Raw genomic sequence first — 17352 nt, forward strand, 5'->3', positions numbered from 1 at the left:
GGGGTGGGAGGGAGAGTTCAGTCCATTCTCATGGGCTCGAATCAACAAAACTGAGTTTATATTTATCAAAATTAATGTCACTTTAGTTTTACTCTTTTGTGTCATCATTCACAAAACTTTTTAGGGCTAGGCTTGGTGGCACGGGCCTTTAATTCCAGCACTCAGGAGGCAGGTGGATCTCTGTGAGTTCAAGGCCAGCCTGGTCTACAAAGTGAGCCTAGGACAGCCAGGGCTGTTACACAGAGAAATCCTGTCTCGAAAAACCTTGGGGGGGGGGGGAACCTCCCCCCCCAAAAAATTTTAAACATGCACCACCCCTAGAAAGAAAACACTAAATACTAAACTTGTAGCAAATGCTAAACTCCTAATCTCCCAGTGTTACCATTTTGTTCCTTTCAAGCTCAAGACAGTTAAAAACTCCTACCACTTTCTAGTCTACAGTGATTTTTAGGGGATGGGGTATATGCATGCCAGAGGTGCTTATATAGAAATCAAGAGGGCTACTTGCAGGAACTAGTTCTTCCCTTCTACCGCCTATATCCCAAGGGATGAATTCACATCACCACACTTGGCAGCAGCCATTTTTATCCACTAAGCCGTTTTGTCACCTCAGTCTACAGTCCATTTGGACCAATTTGAATTAAAAGGGCTGTCTTCTAGAAATGCTGTAATAATTCAACAACATGAAACCAGAAACTTGTAAACTGTTCTTATCTTTCAGTAATTCTACTTTCAGAAGCCCAAGGGGGAGATTAGTAACTCAGTGTATTAACTATGTTCTTCAACTCTGCCTTTGCGTGTTGATAACAGAATGAACTCTAATGCTGCTTCTCTCTGAGGCATAAAATTGGGGAATTTATTCTGTTTTTGTGGTTATTCGTTAAGATTTAATAAGGAGGAGCTCAGAGGTTAAGAGCACTGGCTGTTCTTTTAAAGGTCCTGAGTTCAATTCCCAGCACCCACATGGTGGCTCACAACCATCTACAATGAGATCTGGTGCCCTCTTCTAGTTTATAGGTGTTACATGCAGGCAGAACACTGTGAAATAAATAAAAAATAAATAAGTAAATAGAAGATTGGATAAGGACTATATATTTTAATTATATTTTTAAAAAATATTTTGAAATTTATTTTTATTTGTGTGTGTGTGTGTGTACATACAAACAAGCAATTATATAGTGTTCTGTCTGCACATACACCTGCAGGCCAGAAGAGGGCACCGATCTCATTACAGATGGTTGTGAGCCACTATGTGGTTGCTGGTAATTGAACTCAGGACCTCCAGAGCAGTAGTCAGTGTGCTTACCTCTAAGCCATCTCTCCAACCCTATATCTATTCTTTTTAAAAATCTTGCTAACTAAGAGGAAGGAGAGATGCCTCAGTGGCGGAGTATATGCTGCTTCTGCAGGCCTACAGTTCCTGGGGTAATCCAATGCCTCTTCTGACCTCCTCAGGCTCCTGCACACACATGGTACAAACACATACATGCAAGCACATACATATAAAATAAAAATGTTTCACCTCACTGAAAAGAACTAATTCTCCAAAGATATATCCAAAATAAAATCTGCACTGTCTGCCAGCTATTTTATACTTTTAATAATACTATGACCACATACATAGGAACCTGACATTTTCCTAAATATTATACCAACCTCACCAATGGGTTTAGTGTTTACTTAGGACTTTTCTCTTTACAGCTGTATAGTAATGTACTCCAGTGTTCAAAACCCCTCAACTACCGTAGATACTTTTTAAAGGTAAATACATCGCACAACAAAAGACGCTTCTTCACATACAAATATCTTAATTTCATTTTATTAACCTAAGTTAAAAGTCACTAGTTTTAACTGAGGCTAAAATATTTACTGTCTTTGCAAAAATGATAATGAAAACGGTAAACATTGTAACTAGACTAACATCTATCTGCAAACAAGATTTCTAAAAACCATTTACTCAAAGATCACACCAAGTTAACTTCAGGCACAAACTTCCATCAAATATCAATGGACCAGCACAGAGCACACACCTCTGCCTCCTCCTCCCACGCCCTCCCAACAGGTGTCTTGTTCTGAATTCTCCCTTCAACTGGGACTGAGAAAAATAATTTTGAAAGAACCTTGCATCCTTAGCTATGGCATAGCTTTAAGTGAATTTCCATAATACTCATTCATTAACAGCACCCAATGACAGTGCACAAGTTTCCAAGACAAACTAACAGAATTCATTCCTTAGTGACAAAAATCCATTTCTAAGCAAGGAAAAATTATACCTATTATTTGGAGTTATTTAAATAAGCTTAAATTATTTTGTAACAAGTCTATAATAAAAGCAAAATTCAATTCAGACACCCAGTAAAAGGCAAAAGCAAGCAGGGCATGGTGGCACACGCCTTTAATCCCAGCACTCGGGAGGCAGAGGCAGGCGGATCGCTGTGAGTTTGAGGCCAGCCTGGTCTACAAAGTGAGTCCAGGACAGCCAAGGCTACACAGAGAGACCCTGTCTCGAAAAACCAAAAAAAAAAAAAGAAAAGAAAAGAAAGAAAGAAAAAAGGCAAAAGCAGGTGACACTAAACCACAATGTAAGTTTATCTATGAAAAAACTTGGAAATTCACATCACTGTCAACAGTGTGACGACACTATTCATTTTGAAGTGCCTTATGAAGTACGTGTAGACTCATGGGATGCATTCACATTAAAGGTGGTTACGTGAAAGGAAAGTGTAAGTTGTCTTAAAATTTGTAAGCACACACAAATTTACATTGGTTGTCCCTGTTTTCATGTTATATATTAAAAAATAATATCCAAGCCTTGGGTTAAGAAAAAAATTGCACAACACAAAAAGCTGATATCAAACTGTTGTTTTAAAAGGTTTATGCTGAAGAGGGGCAGACGGTAATAATGAACTTCGACTGCGCACTGTCACATTGAGAAAGAAATCATTTAATTGTTCATGTTCTAGTTTGGATTTTTTAACTATTTTAAATACAAGTCCATTATAATTAAATTTCATGAAAATAAGAATCCATAACCAGTACATACAAGTAATTTCTAAATCAACACAAATTCTACCTTATGTCAAATCATTCTATCATTTCTCACTAAAAAAAAAAAAAAAAGCATGCTTTCACTTGCAAAGTTCTAGCGAAATGAACCAGTCAAAAGTTCCCCTAACCCCTTCAAAGTAATGCAGCTCTTAACTGAGACTGGCAAAAAGAAAGGCACAGACCGGCATATCCACAATGACTTGCATTTTGTATAAAATGTTAGAACCTTCTGATGATACCTGCAAAAAAAGAAAAATTTTCAGCAAGATAACCGATCAGCCCTTGAATGGCAACGAAGTCAAAAGGTGGCAAATGAAGAGCCTCATCTACAGCACGACGGTCAGCGTCCAAATGCAGATTTCAAAACTCGCTCAGAAAAGGTTCACTTCATTTCTTAAAGCATGGCAAGCAACTGCATTCATTTCCTGCTCAGAATCAACTCAATTTTCTGCCATTTCCTTTTAAAGGAAACAGTCCTGCAACACAGGAGAGGGTCGGCAATGGTATACCAACAGCAAGTCTTTAAAAAAAAAAATTTTCTTTCCACGTTTGTGTCTTTCAACTCAAAACGAGCAGTCAGTTTTCCATGCTCCATTTACACGTCCAATAACTGGGTCTTTTAAAAACAGGCTACTTGTCAACTAAATAATGCCAGGAAGGCCCATTTTGAAGAGTCACGGCTTAACCCAATCATTTTTAAGAATTACAATGTACTAGGCAATACGAGACGTACTAAGAAACGGAATCGTTTAGGTGGAATCTTTACTGTGCAAGAGAATGTCACCTCTGCCCTCAAGTAATTACGATCATGTAGTGATTGCTATAGTGTTAAGACAGAAAATACACAGGTAGCGATGCAGCTGCGACATTTCCAGATAATTAAGCCTCCCGGAGGGTAAGTGGTTTCTGTAGAGGGTAGGCCCTAAACGCCCCAGCTCCCTCAACCCTTCTTCTCCCGGGCGCCAGCTTAGGCAAAGCAGCGTCTCCAAGGAAGGGGGTAAGGGCCCAGGGATCTGAAAGGGAGGAAGAGCAGAGGAGGGGAGGACCTCAACGTGCGATGGGGGACGCTGGACTTGGGGGCCCGCCAAGGGTACCGAGGGGCCCACTGCAAAGGCGAGTTTGCGGGGCCTGCCGGAGAGAAGGCGGCCTCGCCTAGGAGTTGCAACACACTCTTTCTCCAGTGCGCAGCGCTCGGCCTGGGGGAGGGGGAGGAGGGGAAACAGCTGCCAGGAGAGCAGCGGGCCCAACCCGGCCCGGCCCGCTCACCGTCAGGGTGTCGTCTATGTAGAGGGGAATCTGCCTCCTCTCGAAGGGGAACTCCTCCTCCCCGTCCCTGCACACTGCCACCAGTCGCGCCATCGTCCCCGACGCTGCCGTTGCCACCGTCACCACCTCCTCCTCCCTGCTGCCGCCGCTGCCGCCGCCGCTGCCGCTGCTGCTGCTCCTGCCGCTGCCGCCTCCTCCCAGCTCCTGCCTGCAACAGCCAAACCCCGCGAGCGTAAGCACCCGCCACCTCGCAGCACATTCGCCACGGGGGGGAAGGGGGGGGGCGACGGCGCGGAGCAAGAGAGGACGGGAGAGCCGCGCTGCGTTTCCCATCACCCGATTCCACACGTGTTCAGCCAATCAGCAGCCCGCAGCGCCGGGACCCGCCCCCTCGCGCCGCCTGCCCTCCCCCCCACCCACCTCCCCGCCCGCCCTCCGCCCGCCCTCCGCCCGCCCGCTGGCCTCTAGTCAGGGTCCAAAGGAGAGGCGGAAGGGACCTGCTGGCCCCGGGACATCCCCGCCCGGCTCCGGAGTCGGGGCTCCGGGAGTCCATCCCCGCCTCGGCTACACAACCCATGCCCGAACCCCGCCGCTGACCCCCTTCGCCCCTCTCGGAGCGCCCCGCCCAGGCGGGCCCCTGGGCTGCAGTTGCCCGGCGCCACCCCGCCCCTGGGAGGGGTCGACCCCGCCTCGGCTCTGCAGAGTTCGGGGGTGGGGGCAAGCTCAGACCCGGTCCTCACCCAGGTCGGAGGAGGGCTCTCGGGTCTGACCTTCACCGACTCTGCGGACGCCTCCCTGACCCCCACCTCTGCTCCCCGTTACCGGCTGACGAGGCCCGCGTCAGGGCCGGCCTGGGCGGGAGCGCGGCTGCGAATGCCGTTTCCTCTCCAGGCTCAGTCAGCCGCTCGCGCCACGGGGAGTGTGGGAGGGAGGGCGGGGGACGTGGGGGGGGAGGGTGGGGCCGGGAGGGGCCGCGAACTGCGGGCGGGGCCTGCCTCTTCTCGCGAGACCGCGGCCGCGTCTCTCGTGTCCCGACTTTCGAAATCTGCGTGGAGGGTTGGGAGGGGGGTTTCGGGGGGGGGGGGCGGGAGGACTTTGTGCAACCCCGCGCGATGTCCCGGGTTTACCAAAATAAGTGTGAAATAGGGCCAGTAGGGAGACTGAGCGGCAGGGTTAGCCTGGGTCCCTGTCCGTGGCGACCTAGGATCTCCATAGGATGCTCTCTCGAGACCCGCAAAGTAAAAAGCGCCCATTCTGGGTCGACTGCGTGGGTCGGGCCCAGATAAGGACTCGGTGAGCGATGAGACCTGAGGTTGTCGAGGTTTATGAGAACGGACAGTGAAGAAACAGTTGGACTTCCACCGCTGAAGGATGGGAGGAGAGGGCTCCTGCCACCCTGCTTGACCCTGATCCGGCCGCGTTACAGGGGAACTGCGTCAAGACCTCCGAGAGAATGGGAAAATATGTGCAGATTTTGTTGTTAGAATAGAGACAGAAAATTGAACAGTTATCTGTGTAGATTTTGACCAGAGGAACATCTTGAGTTAATATTAACTTAAGGGACTCCCTTGGGCAAAGTACTGATAGTGACCAAAGGCCCTTCCGTCTGACCCATCTGACCAGAGCTGCTGTAAAGACAATTCCTCTGCACTCTGCCCACTGCCACGTTTCAGGTCCTACTCTGAGAAGGTCCATTGTAAAGCCAAAGGGATGGGAATTGTTTCATCTGAAGGTTTTAGCGATGAATCCATTTGCTGCTCCTACAACTGCTTGAACTTAAGGACAGGTCGCATATTTTTCTGGTAAAATAGGCTAAAGCTGTTGTTACCTTTAAAAGTATTTCGATCATCACATGAAGTCTTTCAAAGTCACAACAAGGAAAAAAAAAAAAAACATAGCGCATCCTTAGCCATGTTGACTTATGACATTGTGTGGTCACTGTTAGGGTAGGTGACATAATAAACTGAAAGAACCATTGTGTGTTCCCAAAGGTGTGATTATTGGTACATACGTTGGGCCATACTAAAAGCAGAACAGTGTGATCCTTAGCTTAAATCCAATAAGCGTATGGCGTTTGCATCATCTGACTTGGTTATATAGTAAACATACGGACATTTTTAGAGAATCTTGTGTCTACAACTACTACAATCTATGTACCTACTATAGATCATTTTAATTTTAGGTTATGCTTGGTTAACATTGAGCCAGTACATATACAGCTGGTAACTTTAATTCTCACTATTACATACACACCAGCAAAGAACCCAACTATGAAGAAAATGGCAGTTGATGAGCTAGAATATCGTCTTTTTTCCCTGCAATTGCTATATTATTTGATATGGTAGTCAAATCAATGGTAGTCTGTTCTTTAGTACGTCTGAAAATCTGTAAGTTGGATTTTCCTTCTCGTGGTCTGACAGAAGTGGTCTTATCAATTAAAACTAGAAACACAAGCCCAGCATGGTAGCACATACCTGCAAGCCCCAGCACTTGAGCAGCCAAGGCCATAAATTTACCACAAATTTAAGGCCAGATTAGATTGCATCAACCCTTTCTCAAAATAGTGAAAGTAAGCATTAGGTTTTTAAAAAAATAAATGTAAATTAAAATGTAAGCTTCTTAAAGGCAGGGACTTTGCCTTGTCTGTGTTTTGGCACTTATACCTGACACATTAGAGCTCAGTAAATCATTGTTGAGTGAGGCTTCTCTTCTGAAAAACAAGTCAGAGGGAATTTGCCTACTAGAGGGAAAGTTTGATTTGCCTACTAATTCTGGTTTTATGAATTCATACCTTTCCTTGAGAGCTTTAGGAAATGGAAGAAGGGAAAACTATGCACTTTGTTCTTTTTAGTCAATACCTATAATTGTCAAAGATACAAACTAAGACTAGAAAAGTATGGAGGCTGGAGGATGTAGGAAACCTTGGCCTAGCAGTCTCCAGTACCACAAAAATAAGTAAGTAAATAACATAAAAAGAAAGCAGGGCTGGAGAGATGGCTCAGAGGTTAAGGGCATTAACTGTTCTTCCAGAGGTCCTGAGTTCAATTCCCAGCAACCACGTGTATTTCACAACCATCTATAATGAGATCTGCTGCCCTCTTCTGATGTTCAGGTGTACATGCAGATAAAAGATTGTATATATAATAAATAAATTTTAAATTTTTTTTTAAAAAAAGAAAAGGAAGTGGTGGCACATGTCTTTAGCCCCAGAACTCAGGAGGCAGAGGTAGGTGGATCACTGTTTGAGGCCAGCCTGGTCTACAAAGTGAGTTCAGGACAGCCAGGGCTATACAGAGAAACCCTGTCTCAGGTAGATAAAAAAGAAAAAGAAAAGAAAGAGAAAAATGCCAGGTGTGCTGACACATCTCAGCACTCCAGAGGCAGAGGCAGATCTCAGTGAGTCCCAAGCCAGCTTGTCCTGTACAGTGACACCCTGTCTCACACATAAAAAGCAGTTATTCACAAAAAGCAATAGATGAAATGAGACATGTTCATTAAGTCATAGAATAACCACTCTCAGCAGCTATTTCTGATCTGTACTTGAAATCAGGAAAGCAGATTTTTGTTGCTTCTTATCCCCCACTGCCACACACACACAAGCCTGGCCTCACACTCACTATGGAGCTGAAACTGGCCTTTAACTCCGTCCAGATACTCCTGTCTCTATCTTCCAAAACCTAGGATTGTGGGTTTATGTCAGCACAAGAGGCCAGTGTCATGCCTGCATTAAAAGATATACATTGGCCAAGCATGGTGGCACTCACCATTAACTCTAGCACTTGGGAGGAGAAGGATCTCTATGAGTTTGAGATCAGCCTAGCCTACACAGTTCCAGAGCAGCAGACCAGCCAAGGCTACATAGATGCTATCTCAAACAAAAAACAAAAACAAGACAAAAACCAATAAAGATACACATTGAACATAGAACTGGAAACTAAAGATCTTGTGGTTTTTTTTTTTTAAGATTTGTTTATTTATTATGTATATAGTGCTCTGCCTGCATGTATACCTGCAGGCCAGAAGAGGGTACCAGATCCTATTACAAATGCTTGTGAGCCACCATGTGGTTGTAGGAAATTGAACTCAGAACCTCTGGAAAAGCAGCCAGTGCTCTTAACCTCTGAGCTATCTCTCCAGCCCCCATGATATGTTTTTTTTTTTTTTAATTTTTATATTTAACATCTGGTTCCAACATCTGTTTGAAGTTTTAAATTATTCTAGTTCACAACAGTCTGTTAAGCATTAATTTAAGCAGAATTTTACTAGACTGGGTGCTTGGAGACTTTCATTTTTCTCACTGATTTTCTTGACTCTCCTTCTCACAGTTGAGGCCGCCTTATCTGGTCCCTCCCTATTTCTCCAACTTGCTGCTCACACTCTCCTTTTCTTCTGAGTTACCTAGGTTCCCTCCCAACTTACAATTTTTGATGACAGATTCATCATACATTGAATACTTTCTGCTGACTACCCTCATACCCCTCCCCCAGATCATGTATCACCCATCAGCATTGCCTCAAAAATATCCACCCATGGAGAAAACTTCCTTTCCTTCTTAGTTCGCTTCTTGGCTTGTCACTTGTAACAATCCATAGGTGTTTCCTTTTTCCTATGATCTATTATTTATATTAGTTTAGCATTTCCCCTCACTAGGCTGCAAACTCTGAGACACTAGAAATTTACCTTTTTGAGACAGGATCTATGTAGCTCAGGCTAGCCTTGAGCTTTAGCTCCTGCCAGTCTGCTGAATGCTATGGTCACAGGGTGGATACTGAGCTGTGCTTTGTGACTGTGTCCCTGCCACAGCATCAGCTACAGTTAATCAGTTAAAACTTGCACAGCTGGGTTGAGGGTGCACACTAACAATCCCAGCACTTGCAGCTGAATCTGGAGGATCATAAACTCCAGACCAGTCTGGGCTACAGGGACAGTTCAAAGCTAGTGTGGACTACAAATATCCTGTATCAAAACTTGGTCTTGCTGGGCGTGGTGGCACACTCCTTTAATCCCACCACTCGGGAGGCAGAGGCAGGTGGATCTTTTGTGAGTTCGAGGCCAGCCTGGTCTAAAAAACAAGTCCAGGACAGCCAAGGCTACACAGAGAAACCCTATCTCAAAAAACAACAACAAAAACTTAAGTCTTTGAGGAAGAAAAAGTAAAATGTATCAAGTACCCAAGAAAAACTTATCTTAATTATTTATATATATAAACTACATTATCTAATTCAATCATTTATTCCACTTCACTGTTTTCTGGCTTCACATGTATCTGGTTTTAAGCACTTGCTTCTTATTCTTTTACTTTTAATAAAGATGAAAGTTGAGTACAAAAGAAGTATTCAGGAAGCAGGAGAGCTGGCTGAGGCAGTCAGTTGTGCCTATTGCTCTTGCAGAGGACTCAGGGTCGATTCCCAGTACCCACAGAGCCATTTACCATCATCCATGACTCCAGTCTTCAGATCAAATGCTCTTTTAACCTTTTCAGGCACCAAGCATGCTTATGGTGCACATACATGCACGAGGGCAAAACACATCATAAATAAATGAATAAATCTAATACAAAGAAAAAGCAACACTGAAAATCCACGGTTTGCTGGGCATGGTGGGTGGTACTTGTTTTGTTTTGTTTTTCGAGACAGGGTTTCTCTGTGTAGCCTTGACTGTCCTGGACTCCCTTTGCAGACCAGGCTGGCCTCAAGCTCGCAGAGATCTGCCTGCTCTGCCTCCCAAACTCTGTGATTAAAGGCGTGCGCCACCACGTCCGTAGGTACATGCTTTTGATCCTAGCATGCCTCAGGAGGCAAAGGATTGCAGGTCCTTATGAGTTTGAGGCCAGCCTGCCTATGTATTGAGTTCCATGTCAGCCAGGAATACATAATGAGCTTCCCAGCTAAAAGAAAAGGAAAAGAGGAACTCAGGAAGAAAAAAAAAAAAAAGGCTTGAAAAGTAAGAGCACTTGCTGCTCTTCCAGATGACCCAAATTCAACTCCCAGCACCCACACAGCAGCACACAGTCATTTGTAACCGCCCCCCTTCTGACTTCTATGGGCATTACACACACGATGCACAGACGGACATGGAGGTAATATATACACACACAACGTTTTAATGACAATTCGTATCTTAATGTAAACATGTCATGTAACACAAACATAATCATACAAGTATATATTCATATAAACAATCACAAATATAGCTGCATAATGATATAAAGAAAGTAAAAAATCCCATCCTCCATTTTCTAGTGTCAAAACTATCAACAGGTGGGTGTGGTGGCTCATGTCTGAAGTTCCAGCTCTGAGCCTGAGGTAGGAGTATCACTGTGAGCTCCAGGCAAAGCACCTGTGAAAAACGCCTTTAAAATACTGCCATTTTATAAGTTCCAGTAAGTCACAAAACTTTGTTTCACTTCTCTCCCCCACCCACCCACACCCAGGATCTCTACATAGCCTCGGGTAACCTGAAACTCAATATGCAGACCAGGCTGGCTTCAAACTCAAGAGATCTGCCTCTGCCTCCCATGCTCTGGGACTAAAGCTTTGTGCCACTTCTGTTGGTTAGTTTCATGATGTTGACACTTATTAAACATCCATGTACAAAAAAGGTAAAGTTTGATTTCTGTCATAAGGAATTGAAACTTCATAATAAAATATGGGTTAAGACTGGACTGCTGGGCTGGATGGCTCAGAGGTTAAGAGCACTGGCCCCTCTTCTGAAGGTCCTAAGTTCAGTTCCCAGCAACCACAGGATGGCTCCCAACCATCTATAATGAGATCTGGTGCCCCCTTCTGGCCTGCAGGTGTTACATGCAGGCAGGACACTATACGGAAGAAATAAAATCTCTTAAAAAAAAAAAAGACTGGACTGCTAAGAACACAGCTCCTTCACCACACCTTTGTTTTTGTTTTTAAAAGATTTTTAAGGTCTCTGTGTAGCAGCCCTAGCTGTCCTAGGCTCCCTTCTCCACCAAAACAATGCTGTTCAAATATATACCTCCTACCCACTCATCACCAAAACTTTATGGTTTTACCCTGTAAATCAAGTATATACATAACTAAACAGTTGGTAAACATATAAATAGTGAGCACAACGAAGGCCCACAGGGTACCACTGTGTAATGTATCCACCGTCAGGTTAATCAGACCAGTTGTTATATTTGACAGTAAGAAAAAAAGCAGCTGGTTTCTGTTCAAAGCTGTGATTAAGCAAAGACTGGGTTCTTTTTTTTCAGCTTCTAAGATTAGAGATTCGGAGTGTTTTTTATCTGTAGTAGGCAATGGTGTAAGATTCCAAGAACATGGTACTAGAGCCCCTTTAATTAGAAATTTGGCAAAACTCAAAATTACATCACCCAGTAATAGACAACTAAGAAGCATCAGGCTAGAAGCAACCACCCACAGACAAAAGGCTAAGTTGGCCATTCTTCGAGACACTGCTTCTATATTTACTTGAACTATATAAAGGGAAACGAAGAAGCTAACAGCCACGGAGAAAAGCCAGCAAGTAACTTTTATCCAGTCTCTGACATGTGCTCTCTTCTTAAGCACATACAACCCTGTTTGCACACCAGCCATGTGTATTGTTACATAACCCAACAAGGAAATTATTCCCTCTCGGTTGGCATTTAATAAGCCGACCCTTGTACCGCTACCATCGGTGCCATACAAAAGTATCCTCTTCAGTGGAGTAAAATCAAGGGCTAGCTGATATACCACAGTAATGCTGACAGCCACAATCCAGGACTTATTTAAAGGAAAAATAACGAAAAGCAGTGATGTTATTAACTTCACAACTACGATGGTAAAGAAAAAATTCCAGTGAACTCCATACTCAGTTAAGTGTTCCTGGTAGCCTATGGATTTTATGCTGATTAACCGTCCCATTCCTAAGAAGACTAATGGCCAGACAGAATACAGCGATCTTCTAAGATAATTAAATCTAGACCCTTCTATGTATTTCCTTCTAACCTCTGGACATACCATTGCAGCCCCAAAAATAAAGCCACCCACTCCAAAATCCATTGCTCCCGTCCCATAAAGCTCAGTTTTGGCAAATCTTCTAGGGAAAAGTGGGAAATCCACAGCCAAAATGGCAATTGCAGTAAATACGCTGTTGATGACCCGGAAACAGGTGATGGCCGGACTGTGCTCTGATTCTAGGCTGACTTTCAGGAAGTTTGCCAGGACTTTCTGGACAGGCACTCTGGCATAGCAAGTCCTCCTCTGGTATATCTGATACAACAGCCACGCCCCACAGGCAATTACAGTGAGAGTCTCGAGGGGGATAGATGAAGACAATATAGTCAAAGTGAGCACGAGGGGGACTATTAGGACAACAAAGTCCATGAAGAATCGTGTGGTCCAGGTGTGTGAGTAAGAACTCGAGTGCTGTGAGAAAATGATCAAAAGGCCTCTGCACAGGATACAGAACGCAGGAAAGCACAAGCCCTGGGTCACTTCCAGCACACTGGTTCCATTGAGGTTACTGACAAAAGCTTCCTTCATCTGCTTTTGCGACATTTTTTTTTTCCTTTCTGTGAAAACAAGAACAAAAGAATGGATTTGAGGAAGACAACACCGTTGGGGAGTTGGTAAATATCTACGTACCGAACTTGAATTTACGTATTTTGAGGCCTCAGAACAAAAGTTGAAGAGCTGGAGAGATGGCTCAGGGGTTAAGAGCATTGTCTGCTTTTCCAGAGGACCCGGGTTCAATTCCCAGCACGAACATGGCAGCTCACAGCTGTCTGTTAACTCCAGTTCCAGGAGAACAGACGCCTTCACACAGACACACACGTCCGCATTAGAATATGAAATTTCTAGTACAAAGTTTTATCTTCGGTATAAGGCAAACCCAAAACAAGTAAATTTGGAAGCTGAGTGTGGTAAAACGCACATATAATGCCATTTAGGAAGAAGCAAAATGGACCTTTTGCTTACATACCAAGTTCCCAGCCAACTTTGTCTTTTTGCTTGTTTGTTTTTTCGAGATAGAGTTTCTCTGTGTAGCCCAGGCTGTCCTAGAAATCACACTGTTTACCAGGCTGGCTCCCAACTCAGGTCTCTACTTCCAGAGTGCTGGGGTTAAAGGACTACACCATCACTTCGTTTCTTTTCTTTTCTTTTTCTTTTTCTTTCTTTCTTTTTTTTTAATTGGTTTTTCGAGGCGGGGTTTCTCTGCGTAGCCTTGGTTGTCATCCCTGTCTTACTCTGCTGACCAGGCTGGCCTTGAACTCACAGCGATCAGCCTGCCTCTGCCTCCCCAAGTACTGGCATCTGGAATTACACCTAGCCTGGCTTGCCATACCTAGTCTTAAAAACTAATAAGAAAGTAAATTTGGGGGTTGGAGAGCAGGCTCAGAGGTTGTTAAGAGCACAGGCTGCTCTTCCAGACGTCCTGAGTTCAATTCCCAGCAACCACAAAGTGGCTCATAACCATCTATAACGAGATCTGGTGCCCTCTCCTGGCCTGCTGGCTCACATGCAGGCAGAATACTGTATACATAATAAATAAATAAATCTTTGAGATTAAAGGTGTCGTGTGCACGCTTTTAATCCCAGCCTTGGAAGGCAGAGGCAGGCCTTCTCTGTGAGTCCCAGGATACCCCTACACAGAGAAAACCTGTATCAAAAAAAACAAAACAAAAAGAAACAAAGTAAATTTGGCATATGAATCCAAATGGCATCACAATAAGAAATTTCTATTGCAGAGCATAATTCATATCTCTGTTCATTCTACAATTATATGTATAACAATCACAATGTTGTATATATAATACACGATATAGACACTGATATATATTATGAAAACCTTCGTGAGAGCTGCATATACATTGCTAAGAACTTTAAAATAAAACTTCAGAACGGAAGAAAGAGAAGCTGTAAATGTATTTTAGAGTTAAGGTCCTTGGCTTCTGTTCAGTCCTAAAACCTACTATTACACTGGGTAAATACAGATAAACGCACGAGCTCCATGTTGCTCGCAGCCATATTTTCAGATTAAGACGCAGTTGGGCCGAATGGATGCATAGTACATACCAGCGCTAGTGGCTTCTTTTTATGCAATTTTAAATCTCCTCTGTCACATTCTAACGTCTGAAAAGTTGCACGCTGAGAGAACTCAGTCAGATACGACCCACAGTGAATAACGAGACGTCCCCGAAGGTGAGACTCTGCATCAGCATTTCACCGTAATTGGCCCTGCTCTTGTCTTTTTCCTGACAGACCTCGCCTAACCACGCCCTGCCCCACCGACTGAGGGTCTCCGGGGTTGACAGACTGGCTCCCACCGCACCTCCCGCCACTCTCCGCTTCCGCCTCGCGAGCAGCGCTTCCGGCCCGCGCGCGGCGCAGCCTGTTCTTCCGGCCCGCAGATTCCGCTCGCCCCGCCCGGGATGGCGACAGTCCCCGCCCCGCCGGCTCCCCTCGCCCTTCAGTGTTTAGGGCGATTCTCTCCAGACCCAGCGGTGTGGCGGGTCGGTGGAAGGGGCGTCTCACCTCGGACCCACGGCGAGGCGAGTCAGGGGGAGGAGCCGAGCAGCCCGCGTTAGCCTCGGCCACGGCGACCTGCAGCCGACCAGCCCCTGGGCCCTCGGGAGACCGCGCTTTCCAACCCAGAACTTGGGGAGCCACAGAAACACCACACTATAGCCCAGAATCCCACAACACCCACTTCTCACGCGTCGCCACCTAGCCGGAGCCAGCGGCCCAGGACAGGCCACGTGCGCCCGGAGCCGCGTGTGCGCGCCCCGCCCCTGGGGAGGAGCCGGCGGGCTCGGAGCAACTGAGCCTGAGCTGCTGCGGTCCGCCGGCGACCCGGAGGTCCCTGCTTTCTTTCCTGGCCGCTCCCGTCCCTCTACTCTCTTCCCACCCCGGGCTCTCCCCGCCGCCTCATCCTGCCCGCCAGCCCTTCCAGTCGGCCAGGGCTGGGACTACACGCTGGAACGCCCGGGCGGGCCGTGGGACCGGTGAGTGCCACTCCACGCCTAGATCCGAAGCCCTTCCGAGCTAACGTAGAAGGAGGCATCTCACTTTCTAACTCAGCATTTCCCTTTTTACCCTCTTGCGACCCAGGAGGAGGTAGCACAGCTTTTGCCCCAGGACAAGGACCTTCACGGTCACTTTCTAGCTTGCCAGCAGGGGGCCACGAGGGGTTGTTTCTGCCTGACCGTGGCTGGACGTCTGTCCCTTTCCTTGTCCCAGAGAGAGGCATAAGGAAACTGCGCCCTTGACTGGGGTCATATCCACCTTCCCGGGAAGGACGCATTCTCTTAGTACCAGGTGCTTCCGGAGCGACATCCCAGCCGTGGGCACCGCGGGCATATTGCCAGTGCTAGAAGTGCTGCATCCCGCCAGGAATCTGGAGCAAAGCGGGCTGGGCTCCCAGGACCCTTGCCCGGCAGCTCATAGCCCTCCTGCCCTTCCTACCAAAAAAGAAACCGAAGCAGGGGTGGGTGGGGGTGGAATGATCTGGTTGCCACTTGCCTTGGCTTGGTCTTTCACCTATTCATTACTCCTTTTTGTCTTCTGTTGTCACGCCCTTTCCAGAAATTCTTGGTGGTAACCGCGAGAGGAGGGAGCAGGAGCTGGGCGAGCCGGAGAAAACTGCTCTGATCTGATTCGACTTCAACCAGGAGCTGACGCTGCATAGTAATAACCAGCATTTACTAAGCAATCTCACAGGTGCTTGCCATACGAGCTATAATTTTGCACTGTGTGGTATGGTATTATACCGTTGGCAACTGTAAAAAAAAAAAGAGGCTCGGAGGGCTCTTGTGATGAATTCTAGAAGGGCTGTGAGTTTTGGATTCTAACTTACGCTCTCTTGTGGCCTCTCGATCATCCCTCCCTCTCAAGATGCTGGGTGAATCTGCAGAGACCCTAGGGTGATGGGTTACAGTGTAAAGAGTCATGCTGTCCAGCACGGTCCTGATACCTTTCTCTCTCCGTTTCCATGGATGTCCATGGTCCCGGCTCTTTGAAAGACTAGGTGTGCTCAGAACCTCAGAAAGTCTGCATCAGTCTGTTAGAGATGGATGTCCCTTATCCTCATCCCTCTTGCTAGGCAAGATCGAAGCCTGGGACGTTCCAAGCATGAGCGAGGCACACCATTTTCCAGATCCTATCCTCACACCACCTCCTCTCAGATGGATTCCTCTCACCTTGTGTGTTTGATACAAGGTCTCACTTACAGCGTAGCCCAGACAGGCCTCAAACTCTATGAGAGCCTCCTGCCTCAGCCCCCTGAGTGTCGTTGAGATTGCAGGCGTGCACTCCCAATCTCAATCTCACCTTTTTGGGCAGTGGGCCTTTCCTGCCTGATTAGTGTCTCCTAATGGATCGTCAACTCCATATGTAGTGATAATATTCATGCTCAGTAATATTCAGATTTGTACTGTGCTTTCAAGCCTTGGCCTCAATGACCTTCATAACCTCCATGTAAAGTAGATTTAACTATCTCTGTTTCCTTTTTTGTTTTGTCTTTCAAGACAGGGTCTCTGTGTGTAGTCTTGGCTGTCCTGAACGCGCTTTGTAGACCAGTCTGGCCTCTGCCTCCAGAGTGCTGGGATTAAAGGTGTGCGCCACCACTGCCCGGATAACCATCTCTATTTTCAAGGGGAGGATTTGGGGTAATAGGGTTGCCTTGGGGTCAGAGACCCACCTGGTGACTGAACTGAGAATCCCTTCTCACACAACAGCTTCCCAGGGACATCAGGAGTTGACTCCATGCCCATTTTCCATTAGATTCTGGCTACGTTTATATAGGGCATTTCTATCTAGTGGTGAAGATAGGGCCGAGGCTGTCTCTCCCCCGGGTCTTCATTCTCTGTGACATACTGACCCAGAAGATTCTGCAACCCCAGCCCATCACTTACTTAAACCTTAAAACTGCCCCTAGCCTTTTACTGAAAGAGAAACATCAGAAAGCATCCCCAGGTAATCTCTGGAGGCTCTCATCAAGGTTTCCCTACTTCCCAGTTGGCAAGGGAAAGCACGACTCTCACTCTCTGCCCAGGCCTGCCTGGCTCTCCTGCGGGTTCCT

At 46.1% G+C, this 17352-nt stretch overlaps 2 protein-coding genes across 5 annotated transcripts in view; both read right to left on the minus strand.

Annotated features, from left to right (window-relative positions):
* Ggnbp2 (gametogenetin binding protein 2) overlaps positions 1-4449 on the minus strand; it is a 41395-nt gene extending 36946 nt beyond the window's left edge. For all 4 annotated transcript variants that reach the window (XM_051158177.1, XM_051158176.1, XM_051158175.1 and 1 more), the window contains exon 1: positions 4315-4449. In XM_051158177.1, the coding sequence (XP_051014134.1) occupies positions 4315-4407 (93 nt within the window). In that variant the 5' untranslated portion in view covers positions 4408-4449. The remainder of the gene's footprint in view (positions 1-4314) is intronic.
* Positions 4450-11138: 6689 nt separating this feature from the next.
* Pigw (phosphatidylinositol glycan anchor biosynthesis class W) lies at positions 11139-14433 on the minus strand. The gene is made up of 2 exons (XM_051158181.1): positions 14349-14433; positions 11139-12844 (listed from the first exon to the last, which is right to left on the minus strand). The coding sequence occupies exon 2, from the start codon at positions 12828-12830 to the stop codon at positions 11319-11321; it is 1512 nt and encodes a 503-aa protein (XP_051014138.1). The 5' UTR covers positions 12831-12844; positions 14349-14433; the 3' UTR covers positions 11139-11318.
* Positions 14434-17352: the final 2919 nt, after the last annotated feature.

This window comes from Acomys russatus, chromosome 16 (assembly GCF_903995435.1).
Source record: "Acomys russatus chromosome 16, mAcoRus1.1, whole genome shotgun sequence".
NCBI lineage: Eukaryota > Metazoa > Chordata > Mammalia > Rodentia > Muridae > Acomys > Acomys russatus.